Source organism: Clavelina lepadiformis, chromosome 1, assembly GCF_947623445.1.
Source record: "Clavelina lepadiformis chromosome 1, kaClaLepa1.1, whole genome shotgun sequence".
NCBI classification, from domain to species: domain Eukaryota; kingdom Metazoa; phylum Chordata; class Ascidiacea; order Aplousobranchia; family Clavelinidae; genus Clavelina; species Clavelina lepadiformis.
Window position 1 is genome coordinate 19,489,063 of NC_135240.1, and position 16,844 is coordinate 19,505,906.

The following is a 16,844-nucleotide window of genomic DNA, read 5'->3' on the forward strand; positions in this document are numbered from 1 at the left end:
TTTTTTCGGGCAATTTTTTCCAACTTCAAAATACTTTCTTTAAAAAGTTTTGCCGAAGCTACAGAGTTGATCATAGTAAAGCATAACTTAGCTTGTACAAACTAACCATAACGAAATAAGCAGAATTATAGCCCACAGAATCCCTCTATATTCTGTAGGACAAGTTATTCGTTTATTTCCAAAATAATCAATTGACTGGAGACAGACGGCTTCTACTATTCTCAAAACGTTCGATCTCCAGCTTCAAACGTTTTTGCGGGCAGTCTTCATACTCATCAACGAACAGTTGTTTCTTAGGTTTGACTTTTAATCAACGTTAACGAACTGCGTAGACGTTTTCGTAAACGGGTTGAATCGTCCGTGGGTTGAATCGTTTGTGGGTTGAATGGTACTGGGTTGAATCGTCCGCGAGTTTAATCGTCCGGGGTTGAATCGTCCGTGGGTTGAATCGACCTACAACCCTCCGAAACATATGCTAATACTCGAATATTGCAAGTAAATAATTACGTTTCTTGCGCTAGTTGCTTTGTTTGCAAAATTTGTTTCAATACCAACAAAGGACAAACTATAATTTTTTGCTTTGTTTAACATTATTTGCTTTACATTTTAGATTAGCCTACTTACATAGCCATAGTTCATGCTTGACCGTTTGGTTTGGATACTTTAATCACGGATGTTGGTTTGTTTCGTCTTCGTACACGGCTGTGCCGCATCCGCTCTTTTATTATTTTGTGTTCTAGCCAATGATCTTGGAAGGATCCTGCTAGAATGACAGTGGTAAAATTTGGCCGGCTAAAAGTGGCTGTAGTGTACACAGTGTCCGTCATCCGTTCACGTACGGAAAACGGATACGCATATTTATGTGTTTCTGTGATACGTTCACGAACCATACTTTTCATCCGTTTTTAATGTACACAGTATACGCACGTGACGACAGTACCTTCTTCATTTTGTCCAGACTGTAGCGACAGCAACGTTATGTGAAAGTGAGTCGATGAGGGTTGAATAGCCACTAGCGGCTAACCTAAAAGCTCTTAGCGACTAGTTATGATATTAGCCATTAGTCGAAAATGTATATGTTGGAGAGAATCTGGAACAAATTTTGGGTAATCCATGGATTAACTTATCGAAACTTTGTTGCTCTGTTATTTATTTTAGTGCTTGAATACTCTGTCTCTCTAATAAACTTTGTGATCTGGCATGACAGTGTGCCAACTAGTGGTTTGATAAATCTTTAATCTGACTCTGATGATATGTGTGTTAGCCTACCGGAAGTTAACTTCTGATAGACTAGTTGAGCATCACAGCATGTTTACCAAACTGACAGTGTGTTCCTAAGTGTAGTTGTATTATTTATTGATTCACAGCGAAACGACTACTGTTTTCAGAACTCATTGAACGAGATGCTTTGAATATCATTACAAAACTAGACTGAACATCTAGAGAACGCATTGCGCGCTGTGGTACCGTTTTATTGGTTTACGTACCGGTAAAATCAGGAAATAATAGAAAATAGGACGCGTACTGAAAAGCAAAACCAAAATATAGCTCAGCGTTTGTTGGCAATCAAACGAACTAGAACAATAATAACATCATAATATGATCATATTTGCACAAGAATTCCGTAGGAATAAAGGCTAATTATGCGGCAATTAGCACTAAGTATTGGAATGTTTGATTTAGATCCTGCATATTACCAAGACGAACCGACTAGGCCTATAGTAGCAGAAAATAGCCTACCATCTTGCACCCCAAGAAACATGCTTATGAAAGAATTATTCATGCATGACAAAAATGACATAACAATTGACTTTGCATTTCAGCGATTTACTATTCTGACGACTCTATGTATTAACTCCATAGCCAAGGAATAAACAAACAGACAAACTTTTTCTGGTGGATCAGAATACAAATTCTGCACCGCACTGAACAAAAAGATAACGGTTACCAGCGGTTGGGATACACTTGTCTAGTACTTCCCAACCTGTGAAAGTGTGGGCCCAAGCAGTGGTCTAGTGGTGCTTAAAGTTTTTATGTCTCAATACCTTCAATTCCAATTAGCTGAAATCTGAATAGTTCAGGTTGAAGTAGTGAAACTGAACTGAAAGCAACGTTTAATTGATATTGCTATTATTATTTCATTCATTTATTTTTCGTCAAAAGGTCGGTGGGTATGAAAAATCAAGCCAGTTGTTACTAACACGCTCCAATGAACAGAAAAAAGTGACAAAGCCGAAAAGACTTAAAGCGTGTTCAAAAAAAATAACGTTAATAATTGCTGGTAACAACTAGGCTAGCACGGCCACTAAACCTATACTTAGTTAAAACCATAAAACATAAGTTGAAAAAGCGAAAAGTTAAACAGACAATCAGGTGGTGTGTTCAAGCCACTGATGATTGAAAATTGCTTCAATGCTGTACATCAGTGTACATTACTGCCATTTTTACGTACTGTAACAACTAAAAATCCCAAGCATATTTCCTGATTGCCAGTGACTGTTAAATACTATGGGTGATATGCAGAAAGTCGGATCAAATTTGATCTTGGATTACGAATCAGCTGATCCACGATTGCAGATCAAATTTGATTGCCTTGCAGAAACACTGATCAGTTGATCAGAGATTGACTTTAAGAAATTCGTGATATTTGTTCGCTGTAATGAATTGATCACGGAATCATGACGTTTGTGATCAAATTTTGCTTGTTTTCTGGCAAGGAATTTGCGAGTCAGTTGTGTGCAGTACGGTCCTGTGCGGTAAGGCTTAGCCTAGTAGAAATGGTAAGACTAAATTTTTGTTTTGTCTTTCAAACTATAAATTTCACTTATTGATATTATTGCTTACTTTTTTGTTAAAGTCAGATATAAACAAAGCCTTTTATGATATGTAAAAAGATCTTATAATAAAAAATTTCTGCTGACCTCCAAGAAGCGCTTTACAGACCCCAGGTTGAAAACACCTGAGTCAAGCTAGCAAGCCATGTCTGGCAAACACTAATTTTCGTGTTTGCCAATCTTTGTTCGCCCACTTTAGTTTTGTAAAGCTAGCATAGAGTTTTCGCCAGACACTTTTCGCTAGCTTGACTCAGGTGGAGAACCACTGTTCTTAAACACTCAATCCTAATTTAAGCATAAGATCAGTTTGGGTACGCTACTGCTACTGCCACTACTTCAGATCAATTATTCTTTACAAATACCATGTGATATAATACATTCCTTATTTTGATATCTTCTTTGATAGAGAAAACTATGAGGAATATATGTAAGCATTTACGATACACAAATAAACAAAACAATACAAACTATTTTTAGGAAAATGAAGCAGTGGAAAACAGCGCAGTGAATATAAGCAGCTTCATGAGACCATAAAGCAATGTAAAAATGTCAGTGGCCCACTATCCCTGTGTTTTTGTGACTTTTTATTGTGAAATCTACAACTTTTAATGAATTCACTGGTACTATGATGTTTTACTGATAAAACCCAAGCACTTGAACTAAAACCATTACTGATGTCATTTTTACATTAATGAACTTGTGAGAAATCAGGCATTCATAAATGCAAATTTTGGCATGACGGGTTGCACTGAAACCTCAATTTTTTGTTTATTTATTATAAATTGGCATTCAAACAACCAGCATTTCTTGATTTGTTTATGATTATTAGGCGTGAAGATAAAAAATTTGGCGTGCATGTTGATGAATCTTGCATGTGCAGGTGCCACACTTTCCACTACTGGGCTGTTCATAGATGCACTTAAATATGTACATTATAACCTACTTTCCTGCTCCGCAAGGTTTTAAGAAGTTTTTTGAATCCACAATTTTAAACCATTTTCGAAAATAGGCTAGTTTTAATACCAAAGAATTCTAGCGTGAAGTCAAATACTTGAATATGCCTTAAGGAACTCTAAAGTGCTTAACTTTTATGTCTACAGGTATGATGTATATGGTTAGGTTCACAACGAAAATTGCATGATAGTGCTTAGTTACTTGATATCTGCTTAATTTTGCATATCACCCATAGTAAAAACAACAAAATTTGCTGCTTTTGCCACAAAGCATTTGCCTACAAAATAAAACCAGTTCCAAGTATTCCGAAAAATTGGGTTTGGATCTGGTGGGATTCGATTTTTAAGAATTTGTTATTCTATTATGTGCATTCCTCTTCATACCTCAGATATCATTTGACCTAGCAAGAAGAAAGGTTTGTTGAAAACAAAAAAGTTTTGTGATATGTGCAGGAATTTGACATGAGCTCTTTTCGGTGAAGGAAACTTTTGAACTTAAATTTTGCTTAAACTGTGTGGCCTTGCTGTTGCCGTAATTTATGCATAAACTTATAGAATATTTTTAAGTAAACTTGTTATGTATAAATATGTTATAGATTAAACCATTACTGAGGATTATGAAATGGGAAATTGGATAAGTGGAACCAATACAAATTCAGCCAGCAATGATGAGTTTGGTTTTGAACAAAATTTCTACGTAGATCTCCATAACAAGAAAAATAAGAAAAGAGGATGGGAGGTTGATGATGAAGAGAGTGAATCTTCTCATTTTGTTGATATTAAAAGGAAGAAGCTGAAAACCACATCTCAGTTTATTTATAATGCTTTATTTCTGAATGGAGAAAGCAGTGACGTGATGATAAAAGCATTTGATCATGAATGGAATTTACATAAAGTCTATTTACGCCAAGCTGGCTACTTCAGTGGAATGTTTAATGGTGATTGGAAGGAATCTACAATGAATGTAAGAAGTTTGTCAATTTTGGTGATAATTTGTTGCATAGATCTGAGTTTATTTAGTTCTGTTTAGTTCATTTAATAAGCCTAATTTTTTATTGTGGCATTAATAGGAAGTTCATCTTCAAATTCCCGATGAAAAGATAGATAAAGAAGCTTTGCATATCACACTTGGTTCGTTGTACACAGATGAAGTGATCATTTTGCCAGGACAAGTAATATCAGTCTTAGCTGCAGCATCTCTTCTTCAGTTAGAAAGTTTAATGCAACAATGTTCTGAGGTAAAATGTTTTTTAATTTTAGACCGTGGTTGAAAGGATGCATCTAGTTTAGAAATGCTCATTGTACTAATAAAACTTAAGCAGACACTAATACTAAAAGCTGAGTAACCATCACGAATTATGTTTGCCCCGATTTACAGTTTTATGATATATAGGCCTATACATTAAAAGTTAATGAACTACATAATGTCTTTTATATGTACTCAGGTAATGGTTAGTGCCATTTGCTGTGACAATGTTTACCACTTTTATAATGAAGCCAGATTATATGGGCAAGTGGATGTTGAAAAGGCCTGCATTAGTTGGTTAGAGAACAACCTCATGCTTCAAAGCAACAATTACAAATTGCTGGAAGAAATTGATCCTGTTCTCATGTCTAGGATAGTTAGCTCCAAAGACATTTTTGTACTTCAAGTTGAAATGGATCTTTATATTATGCTGAAGAAATGGCTTTACTTGAAACTAACCTCAAATATTGATGAACTTTCCAAGCCTGACCAAAATGCTAACACCATTGCAACAAAATATTTCCGGGAAAGACAGAAAGACACAGGTGAAATTTTTTTGATTTCATCAGAAGGTGAACCATTCAAGGAAGCTTTTCAAGGTGTACATATTTGTAACATTATGAGAGATTTTGGATGCTGTTTAGAGGTAATTACTTGAGTAATTATATTGCATTTCGCTCTGGACAAAGAAATAAATTAGACACCATGTTCTAGTGTTTATAATAATATCAACCTTTTTGCACATTGTAGATTACTCTGTTACATATTATTGTGTACAATTTGCATTCTTGTTAATGTAATGAAACTAATTTGCAGTTGGAAAAGGATGGAATAGTTCCAGATTTTTGGATATTGCCCTTATTCCGTGAGTGTTGGTTGGCAATGTTAAGGGTTGAACAAGGTATTGATCGTGGACCAAATAAGTCAAGTGGAATTGATGACAGAAGTTTAAGATGTGGAAGAATTTTACACAGAGATATGGATTATTGTTGGAGGTGGAATGGATACAATTTTGGTTTGGATCTTCTTGTTACTTATAGTTCCCAGGTATTTATTGATGGTACTCAATATTAATACTCTTAGATGCCATGGTAAACATAGGATATGTTATTCTCTATTAGTGTTGTTATAGTTGCTACGTGTGCTTCAGGTAACTTTAATAACTTCTTTGTAATATAATTGTTATTTTGGTGGTTGAGGTAACATCAATTTTTATTTAACTAATAGTAATGGAACTACAATAACATGAAGCAATTTACCTATTAACACAAATAGCGGTTACTTTTACCAATAACAACACCTGACAAAAGCTACTCGCATAGAATATAGAGTTGTAGTGCTGAGGTACGTGTGAAATTCAGGTGCCACTTAGACTGCCATTGGCAATAGAAAACAAATACAACAGTTGTTTTTTTTACAGAACGTATATTGTGGAGCTTGTAATTACCTCAGGTTACCTCATGTAATTACTTTGAATGGTCTGCATGTCTGTGTTATTTTATGTGACTTGAATTTCAGTATGCTAAACAACATTTCAAAATTAGATATTGTTTATATATACTTTATTTTTATACACACATTTATTAATGTTAAGTTTTGCTGCAACTCGTGCAAATGATCACAGGCCATTACAATATCTTAGTCAGTCAAAAGTGGCTCGCAGGCCTTGAATTGGACTGCTCTGATCCACAACAAGCTCAAAAAGTTGAATCTGAAATGCCTCCACGTCTAAAAACCAACTCCGCTAAAACTCTAATTACTTTAAAAACAAATTAAATACTACTGGAATTTATAATTCCTTAAAATCTTTATTCATTGTAATGGTGTTTCTTAGGAACCCAAAGCTTTACTGTTAAAGCGAAATTTCCAGTCCCAGCGAAAGGCTGGATCTGTTGGCCTCGGAGCACAAAGGAAGATAAACTTTCAAATAAAGGTTTTTTCCTTGAACAGTAAAGGTCAAATTTTAAATATGTTTTCAACTGGGTGTTCATCTCTATCACTGGAAAAAGATGAAGAAAGAGTTGCACTAACCATACATAATGAAGGTACTGGTATCACACTGTTCGTCTTACAGTATTGTAACTGTTAGTTATACAGTATAATAAATCTACATATTTGCTGTGTATTCACTGTTCATGTATACAATACTTTTTATTTTTTGCATGTGTGTACAGTTGTATATTTGCAGTTTTGACAAACTGAAGAATTATGTTTTTCTTTAAATTTCAGACTCCTCAAGAAAGTTGGAATTTCCATTACTTATATCTGCAACATTTCAAGTTCTATCAGATCATGATATGAACAATAGTTACACAATCAGCCCTGTTTTTAGATAATAATGTTATTTGTGTATTTATATTTTGTTTGTCGCTGTTTTATTATGTTTTTATGTTAACTAGTAGACTGGGTATTTTATTTTTAATATTAAATGTAATTTTATTTAGCAGTGCAAGGACTAGAAAGCACATGTATTACATGTTAATACAAATTTTGAAACTTCCTACACTTGTTGGTTGTCTGCTTCTAAATGTCTCACTTTAACTTCTATTCTATTTTTGTGGTGGAGTAGCTATAACGAAACAAGTAAGCTTCCTGCTGTTGTCTGGGGATGGAGATTTTTTTAAATCTTAAGTTATGAAATGTCCTAAGACAGAGTTTCCATAAGTTGGTGGGGCATGTATATTAAGATTTGATGGTAATGTAACCTTTATCAAAACTTTTCATTTTGAAATTTGGTAGAAATAGCCAACGATTTATACAATGTATTCTCAAGGAATATAAATGGCAGTATCATAAGTAAAGCGTTCTATAACACTCTTTTTAAACCATAAAACATCTCTAAAATATGATAGCACAACAAAAACTTCTAGCTGTTTCTTATATATCTTAAATGGGTAACACTGTAGTCCAATAAAAAATAAAAATGTTGGATACTGGTGTGAAAAGGTTGCAGATTTCAGCAGTTTCTAGTTCTCTGGCAAATTGATCTTCGAATAAAAATCACGATTAAATGCATTTTTTGCCATGTTGAAAGTAATATTCAAAATTTTCCAGAGGGAGCATGCCCCGGGCCCCCCATCCTACATCGCCATGCAATAATCAATTCAGCAAATGTTTTCTACAATTTTCTTTTTGAAATATTCACATTACCGATTAATTACCCTATACAAAATAACACATGGATGAATCTGTAGTGGCCTCGGTGGTATTTTCTAATACCATTACATCATTTCTTGTGAAATTTTTTTCTAGTTATTGATTGAAGTTTATGAATTTGTTTTTTGGCAAACACTGCAACTGTCGTTTGATATTTGGAAACTTGCTCTAATTAAAGTCGTGTGAACACCCCTTTTAGTACGTTCCCAGGTTGTTTTCCAGCATCCGTGCGAAGAAGTCTTTATTGGAAATGCCCGCTTCTTAACTTTAACACTGGTTATCATTTCTCTATGTCTCAATGTGTGAGCTTTAGCTATATATATATATCTCACATTGTAAAATATTGTTTTACCCGTTGAACCTGTTACGACTCGGTGTTTTTTCTTGTTGAACACTTTAACTTCCATCGCTTTCATGTTTTATAAGCTCGCACTTCTACCAGCGAGCAAGAACAGAGAGATAGTCGAGTGAATCATCGAGATTGAAAACGTTAACTGCGTGAATAACCGAAATCAACTGACGAGCTGTCTCGGCTAGTCATGATGATTGCAACTCATGCATTAGACATCTTATAAGCAGTAGTATTACTTATGGTCTTGGTTATTTGTAATATTGTGAAAGTGTACAGCAAATTTCTCAATATTAAAGTGAAGACACCCTCATAAGTTGAGATAAGTCATAGGCTCTTCAAATGAAATTATTTACAGAAAAAACAAATACAGTACCCACAGATCCCATTTGATTTTGTGATTCTGTGGAGTGTAAAAATGTTACCAATTTGGTAGCTATTCCTGAAAAATTAGGAACTGCAAGTCATCCGGTATACTGCTTCTTAAGAAAGCCTTGGTACAAAATGCTCTTCAGCTAAAGGTATTTCGTACAAGCTTGTCTTCTTCAAAAGAAAATGAAGCAAAATAAATACACCATTCTAAATTCTGCACCTACATGTTTTTGAAAATCAGAGTTGGCCATGGGACAAAAAAGTTTATGAAACATCGTACAACAGGAGCGAATGTCTATTGGTTTATTAGCAATACTGTCTGTTTTTCATTCCTCTAGTGAGTGAATACACACTGTCGTGAGGTATTGAGGTGCAAATATAATACAAAAGAAAAACAATAACAAAGATTGCACAAGTGAAGCATACAGCAGCAAAACAATACTTAAGTGTTGGTGCCATTTTGGTCTCCAAGATGCACAGTAAACATATAAATTTCTGAACTTATATTTATTAGACTGAAGAGTGCAAGATGCTTTTTGCCTGACAACTCCGAAGATTATGTGAAGTGTATATTCTTACTATTTGTTAATTTACCATAGCCAAGTTGACCACATTCATTTCATGTTGAAAAAAACAGAATTGTACAGAACATGGCGATTTTAACATACATAAATTAAGGCATTTAAAGAGTTAGAGAAAGCTGTACAGAATTACATTCGCTACAGAGTAATACTTTTGTATACATTATACATGCATTGGAAAACTGCAGTGTGTTTCATGAAACTTTTTTACACACCTGCGCATAAAAATAAAACGCAGTAAGGTAGTGCACAGTAGGCAATGTGATGAGAGTTATCAGCATACACAAGTAACTTTAAAAGAACAAAATCCTCATCTTGCTTTTTTTAAACAATCAAGCTTTTTGCGCTGTTCACAGGCCTTATCATAAATATCTTTCTGCTTGATATACCATACCGGGGGCCATCTACGTTTTTCCAGGTGGTGACGCAGTTGTGATGGTAAATTCTAAAATTATTTTATGTCATGTAGATACAATTCACACTAAAACATAGACTTCAGTCAGCATTTCAAAATATTTACCATTGACAAATAAGAATAACCTTATTTGGGAACAATTCATATCGAATTCAAGTTCACAGAAAAATTTCTAAGTTTTGAAATGATCACAAGAAAATATAGTTAGTGTAATGCAGCAGATGAAAATTTTAAATGCAAACAACAGCTTTAAAATTCATCAACTGTAAATTTTGCACTTAAATATGATCGGGATTACATTTTATAATTAATGGTTAACATATTTTCAATACCTTGATGTGTTTGGAAGCAAATCGACAAGCTTCATTGTAGTGTACAGAAAGGAAGTGAAGGCACCACTCAGTGAGCCTAGATGCATTGTGCATTTGTGACATCAAAAGCATCGCAATGCAGTCTTCACACAGCGCGGCAATGATTCGGAGTTCTTCTGATCTTATATACTTTGCTTCCCTTAGCGAAAAAATCCGGGCAACCTCATGTTCTACCACAGACACATTTTCAAAAATAAACAAATTCTAATTTTACTTCATGATGAAAATATTAACTTACCAATACATGAAACCAAGTTTGGAAGGCATAAGCGATTGGCAAGACTTATCAAATCTCCCACATCATTGTAATCCTCAAGAATGCAAGCCTGATTACAGTAAATATACTCAAATACAGTTTTAAGGCTGCTTATTGTTGTGCCAGGAAACTTAACCTGCAGAAAAATTATGTGCATTTTCCCATGCTGTTTGCATTGATTGGGGTAGTGGTGGTACAATATTTTGTCTCACCTCCTTTCTTTCACTTTCAATAAATGATCCCACAAACATCGCCTTCATCATGTCACATCCACTTGCTAATAATAATTTATGGGCACACATTATTTCATCGCCTATTTCAAATCCAACATCAACAAATTCTCCGTTGGCTAAAAATGTCTTAAAACTATCTGAGCGTTTCAACAGAAACTGTTGCTGTATTTCACTTAGGTCAGGAGCTTCATCATTACGAAAAAAAGAAAGCAGCGACATCAGTTGTGGCACCACAAACAATCGACTAACCACAACCAACTGTGTTAAAATGGAAATTGGTATGGTGTTATTAAATCCATATGTTTTCAGGTCTATGGTGCCAGTGTAACAAAAATCTACGAAAATTTGAAAAACAAGGGCAGAAATTTTGAACGAGTATTCCATGCCAACATCACTCTTTCCACATGATGTCATGATTTTCAGAACTGCAGCAAGCCCTGTAGATCTATTTACTTCATTATCATTGACCGTGGCTAATGCCGAAACCACATTTTCACTGGTTGATTGTTGATGTTCAATGAATGGGATCGATTGCATATTGCACTTTTTAGCTGCTTTATGGTCCATTTCTGCACAAAATAGTGCGTAAAATACCTTGGAAGCAGCTGCTAGTATAACTTTGTGAGCCAAAAATCTTTTTTCCTGTAAAATTAATAAATAATACGATATCATGGTATTCTGAAATAATATTTGTTCTAAGTTTTTTGGATTATATTACCTCACATTTGATTACAACATCTGACAACTTGTTATGCTGACGTATAGCAATTAAGTTGTGTAACAGGGGAAATGTTCCTCTGAAATCCAATACAGGTGGTGGCGGTTGAGGTGGTTTAAGTGGAACTTGAAGTTTTGGCTTCGAAATGTGTTTAAGGCTCGATGCCCAAAAGTATAAGCTTTTCCTTTGACAAATTGTATCATTAAACAATCTTTTAACATAATTAATAGTAATAGGCATTTATTCCAAAGTTGATCGTTTTATACTGGTAACAAGAATCACATGTTATTTAAAGACAGCATAAGTTTGTGGATAATTACTGCAATGTTTGTTTCTACCTAACTCATTGACAAAGCATAAATGTATTTAGTACGACAATTTTTATACAAAAAAGTGCTTTCACTTCTAATAATACCACAGTTACCTATGAAGTAATGCTGCTCTACAAGCATTTTGAAACACTTCATTTACACCATAACCAGCTAGAACACTTGTTTCATAATAGGGGCAGTTTAGCTCCTCAGCAACAGCTCGACACTGATCAGGAAATATGATATCGTTTTCTTTTATTGGTCTACAAATAAAATAGTTACATGACATGACGATTTTATTGTACTGTAGAAGAGTAGATAGGAATTATAATTTTATTTACCTTGAAAGATAGCCTCTTGGCCTGCTTAGCTTTCCAAGATCTGTATATCGTAAGTCCACTTTACATGAAACAAGAATAACAGGGATATTTTTGCAATGACTCTGCACTTCTGGCCTCCAAAATTTGACCACTTGTTGCAAAGAATTTTTATCACATACTGAAAAGCATATAACCACTACGTCCGTTCTGCAACATAAAAACAAAAATTACACATTTAAATCAGCCATGTGAAACCCAAATGCCTAACTGGGCCAAAACTGATGTCAAAAGTTTACTGAGTGCCGGATATTAAATATATTAGTACACAAAATTCAGTTTAATGCAATTTTCATGCATAAAAGCATCAATAAATCCAAGCTTTTTTGACTGTATAGTACTTTGTGGTCACCAGTAAAAAGATAGTCAAAGCTTGTCAGCATCACCTTTTAGGGTGAAATTGGTTTGCTTCAGTAAGTTTGAGTTTTCCCTGACAACTATAAGATGCTTATCAAAATTACCGCTAGTTTGTCAATATAGCTCAGGGGTGGCCAGACCTGCTTCATGCTCGAGCCGCATATAACAAATTCCAGTTTTAAAAGAGCCACAACAAAAACACAATAAAAAACACGAATTTATTCACTCACAACGAAGTGTAGCTATTGATAAACATTAGTGCTGCGTGGTGATACTATGAGTCTCCGCCTGGGCTTCTCCAACTCTTTTTGCAAATATTAGTATAACCTTAACCAAGACTTAAAACTAGGTCAGCCCTGACGTACAGCTTCAATCTGACAGTTTACTTAACTACAGTGTACCAGTTAGCACACTTCTGTACAATAATGTAGGCCTACGTTTTGGAGTGTAATTTGATTATTACTAACAATGAGTCCATGGTTACTACGTGTGATAGAACGCATTGTTTCATAATCTGATGAAACAACTCGTCTAGACCGGGAAAATGCATGTCTAATTCAACAATGCTAATTCTTTAAAGAGCCGCATGCGGCTCGAGAGCCACAGTTTGGCCACCCCTGAATAGCTTATACTGTGAATACCTAACAGTGAAAACCCATGCAGCCCAAGGGTTGGGTAAGACAAAAAAGGTAAAGGTGGGTCCCATTCTTGATTCCAAGCTTTGGGAGATGAGAAGTTAAGGTTCTCATTGCCACAAGAAATTGGTAGTAATGACAGCTGTTTGGCCAGTTCCTTCCTCTCGGCCGTGTTTTGGGTTAGATAGCTAAGTTAAATAATGTCACTTTTCAGCCTGTCTTTGACATGGTGCAGTAGATGTATCGAAACTTAGTGGTAACAGATAACACAGGTTTAGGTTTCAACTTGGCATGATTAGGACTGAGCTAAATAATTTTTCCAGATTTTATTCACATCCAATCCAAAAAATTAAAAGTAATTATATTGTAAACTAAGGCTAAATGAAGTAATGTTACCCTCAAAAAAATGTGCATTTCATTGTAACTGCCGACAATGAAAGTTGTATCAAACAAAATTAAAAGGTGTATGTAACAACTAACAACATTGATATTGGACTGTTAATAAACATTAACTACATTTGTAAACCAATTTTGCAGAAACAGACAAACAATTGGTAATTTAATAGTTTGTCGGGTAAACAGAAACGTATGTTACTACAAGAAAGATAAATAGATCAATTTCTTTCCATGGCCATAAAATGTAAAACCTGATTTAGCAGCAATACATCCTGATGAAGTAATATCAGCAGTATGTATTGAAACAAGATGTTTTTGATTACTGTTTGTGTTGTGTTCAGTGTTCAATCATTGTGACGTTCCATGTATATAATATTAGGAAATGACAGATGTTTTGTAACTTTAACTGAACAAGGTATGGTAAAAAGTATTAGCCATACTTTCCATATGCAAATTTCCTGTTTTTATGATGGTCTCCAAATGTATCCCACAAGCGTAGTGACACCGCTGTTCCGTCAATAACGCAACGTGAATTCTTGAGAACCTAAAGCAAATATCTTACTCTAATGAACGACTTAACATCTGCGACACAAGACGTTCTCATTCAAAAACTGATCATACAAGTTTGTGTTTAATGAAGTAATTTTGACATTCCTTCTACTGTATTTCTATAATGTGTGCTTTCTGTTGTATATAAATTACTGCTTTTATTTAGATTAAGACTAACACACAAACATGACAGTATATAACATGTTGTATCATTTGTTCATGTTTGCAGAGAGAAGTGATTTATTGATGTATTTATATACTGAACAGTTCATTCATGTCCAAAATTCAACAGTCACTGCTGAAATATTCATCCTATTCAAGTGAACATTTTCACATAATCACAAAGAGTTAAAACGTTTTTACTCTATTACCTATCTAGCTATAATATTAAACAAATAATCCGAATATAACTGTAATGTACCTCCATGTTGTTCCTGTATTGATCAATAGCCCATACAGTTGGTACATGACTTGTTCCAAACGCAAAGCCTCTGAATAAAATTAATTATAAGAAGTTATCAAAACCTTTTCAACCAAGAATCCGGCTAAAAAGCACATCAATGTTGTTAGTACTGGTGTGTTTTACTTGAATGCAGGAAATATTTCTTTAAATATCTAGAATAATTCTACTCAAAGTCAACTCCATTTTATCCAGCCACTTTGGTTGAGGTTAATTTTTTTCAAATTAAAGACAAATATGATTCAAGGGGATAATATGCTTAAATCAATACTATTATACATTAAAAGTGTATTGCTGTAGAAGGCAATGAAAATGTTCACAATAGCAACCTTGGTGCTCAGCAAAGGATAATTTATTTGCAATAAAAACATTTAAATAAAACAAGCTTTTATCAGTAAAAAATGTTTCGGCCATCGCTGACTGAAACGACAAAAAGTAACCTAATTAAACAATAAAACCTATTGTTCTAAACGCAAAGCAGAAAGTGTTTCCTTCTCAATGTTACGTAACAGCACTGAAATGCTTTGCTTGCTGAAGTTCATAATCATTCAAGCATGGCATGACATAGGCACTTTCTCATTCGCTTTCTGAATGATGGGTAAAAAACTTTGCTTAGAAGTTAGAACAAAACCGGGGCAGGAATTGTTTTTTTTTTTTTTTTTTTTTTTTTTTTGAAATTGGTCTTGTTTTCGATGATACAAAAGTATTATCATTTCGTTGTTATACCACAATCACCAAAAATGCATGCTTATCATAGTCTGCATAAAATAATGTTTTCTGAATAAACAAAAGGACTATGTGTTTGACGTTAACTTTTGTTCCAACCTCAGAACTTTAGTCCAAATAAAATGGTGTTGACTGTAAATCCTGACTTTTCATGAGGATTAATTGTTATCTTGATGGTATAAAAATTTTCCGAAAAATGACAAATTGTCATACCTAACGTAATCATTGTACGCCCTGGCACAGATCAGTCTTGTTTTTCCGACATTGTTATCTCCTACTACCACACATTTAATTGTCTCTTCATTTGGGTTTTCTGTTGTACTTGCCATCTTTACATGTTAACTATGACAATATATTGTAAAATTAAAGCTGATTTAGCAGTTTTCATTCCAAAAGTATATGAAATGCCTTTAAATAAATGCAATACACATCATATCAAACAGGTTTATTCAAACTCAAATTGATTCATTAAACTTGCTGTTGTATTACGTAAACAAAATATTGCTACAAACACACTCCATTCGAAGATTTTCATAAATCTCTTTATCATTTTAAATTTGAATGGCCTATTACAAATAAAACAAGGCTTTCACCACAAAATAGCATCCAATACTTAGTTAGTAACATCTTAAATTTTAAATATTGTGTCAGAAACGAAAAAAATACTAATGCCTGGGTATTTATGCAATAACAACATGAATATCTGGTCCACTCCCTGTCAACTTTTTTAATTTTAAAGCTGAAATAAAAAGTTAAATACTATTTGCTAACTGATCAAAATCAAATGTACCCGGCTAGGCTATACATCACTGATTAAAGAAGAATACCCAGTTATTAAAGCAAAAACAAATCAAAACAAAGCTTAAAAGCTTTAAAAATTATGTTTCAAGGAAAATATTGTATTGCTTCAATAACCTATGCTATTCCATATGACCAGCCTACCCTATGTTTGCATGATAGCAGCAGGCGGTCGCGGTCAGTATATAGCCTAAGCAAGGATTCAGTGATTTCATTTATTCATTTCTTTTTCGTCAAAAGCGGTGGGGACGAAAAATTAAATCAGTTGTTACTAACTCGCGCCAAGGAAAAAGTGACAAAGCCGAAAAGGCATAAAACGAGCTCAAGAAAAATAACGCTGGTAATGACTACCTCGGTCACAAATCCATAAAACATAAGTTGAAAAATTAAACAGACGAGCAGGTGGTGTGTTCAAGCAACTGATGATTAAAAATTACTTCAATGCTGTACATCAGTGATAAAAAAAATCAATTCATATATACAAAAATGAGGTCTACCTGGCAAATGCAACACTAAGCTACGATACGGTACCTACAAATTTACTTCTACCCTTTGTTTAGGCGCATAGCTTCCTTGTGAACAAAGCCTGGAAGTGGTAATCATGACTAGAGCGTTTGTTGTTGTTTTGAAATGAATGATGGCTACAAGCCAGAAAATCAGTCATGCAAGACGTCAGCTGTATAGAATCCAAAATGCCACAAAATGTACCATCGTGACGCCACACTTCACCAAAAATGTTATTGCAAATAAT

The 16,844-nt window shown here is 34.3% G+C and overlaps 2 protein-coding genes across 3 annotated transcripts; one reads left to right on the plus strand and one right to left on the minus strand.

Moving 5' to 3' along the window:
* The first annotated feature begins 1,313 nt into the window (after nt 1-1,313).
* Nucleotides 1,314-7,533, plus strand: LOC143460242 (germ cell-less protein-like 1). Its single transcript, XM_076957683.1, has 7 exons — nt 1,314-4,203; nt 4,384-4,751; nt 4,858-5,025; nt 5,233-5,679; nt 5,850-6,080; nt 6,868-7,078; nt 7,263-7,533. Exons 2-7 carry the CDS (start codon nt 4,410-4,412, stop codon nt 7,367-7,369), a joined length of 1,506 nt encoding a protein of 501 aa, XP_076813798.1. The 5' UTR covers nt 1,314-4,203; nt 4,384-4,409; the 3' UTR covers nt 7,370-7,533.
* Nucleotides 7,534-9,197: 1,664 nt separating this feature from the next.
* Nucleotides 9,198-16,704, minus strand: LOC143460998 (rho-related BTB domain-containing protein 2-like). Of its 2 annotated transcripts, XM_076958726.1 has the most exons (10): nt 15,509-16,704; nt 14,531-14,600; nt 14,001-14,104; nt 12,137-12,322; nt 11,909-12,058; nt 11,485-11,668; nt 10,746-11,408; nt 10,516-10,669; nt 10,239-10,447; nt 9,198-9,936 (listed from the first exon to the last, which is right to left on the minus strand). In XM_076958726.1, the coding sequence occupies exons 1-10, from the start codon at nt 15,622-15,624 to the stop codon at nt 9,802-9,804; spliced, it is 1,971 nt and encodes a 656-aa protein (XP_076814841.1). In that variant the 5' UTR covers nt 15,625-16,704; the 3' UTR covers nt 9,198-9,801. The 2 variants fall into 2 exon arrangements, with proteins under 2 accessions (XP_076814841.1, XP_076814850.1); XM_076958735.1 differs by lacking the exon at nt 14,001-14,104.
* Between the last annotated feature and the right edge of the window lie 140 nt (nt 16,705-16,844).

Excerpts from the sequence above, each read along its gene's own strand:
- LOC143460242 (XM_076957683.1), top strand. The coding sequence starts at position 4,410 with ATGGGAAATTGGATAAGTGGAACCAATACAAATTCAGCCAGCAATGAT. Across the intron at positions 5,026-5,232 it reads TAATGCAACAATGTTCTGAG|GTAATGGTTAGTGCCATTTG; the intron begins GTAAAATGTTTT and ends ATATGTACTCAG. Across the intron at positions 6,081-6,867 it reads TTGTTACTTATAGTTCCCAG|GAACCCAAAGCTTTACTGTT; the intron begins GTATTTATTGAT and ends GGTGTTTCTTAG.
- LOC143460998 (XM_076958726.1), bottom strand. The coding sequence starts at position 15,624 with ATGGCAAGTACAACAGAAAACCCAAATGAAGAGACAATTAAATGTGTG. Across the intron at positions 11,669-11,908 it reads AGAGCAGCATTACTTCATAG|GAAAAGCTTATACTTTTGGG; the intron begins GTAACTGTGGTA and ends AATTTGTCAAAG. Across the intron at positions 10,670-10,745 it reads TTGAAAGTGAAAGAAAGGAG|GTTAAGTTTCCTGGCACAAC; the intron begins GTGAGACAAAAT and ends ATTTTTCTGCAG.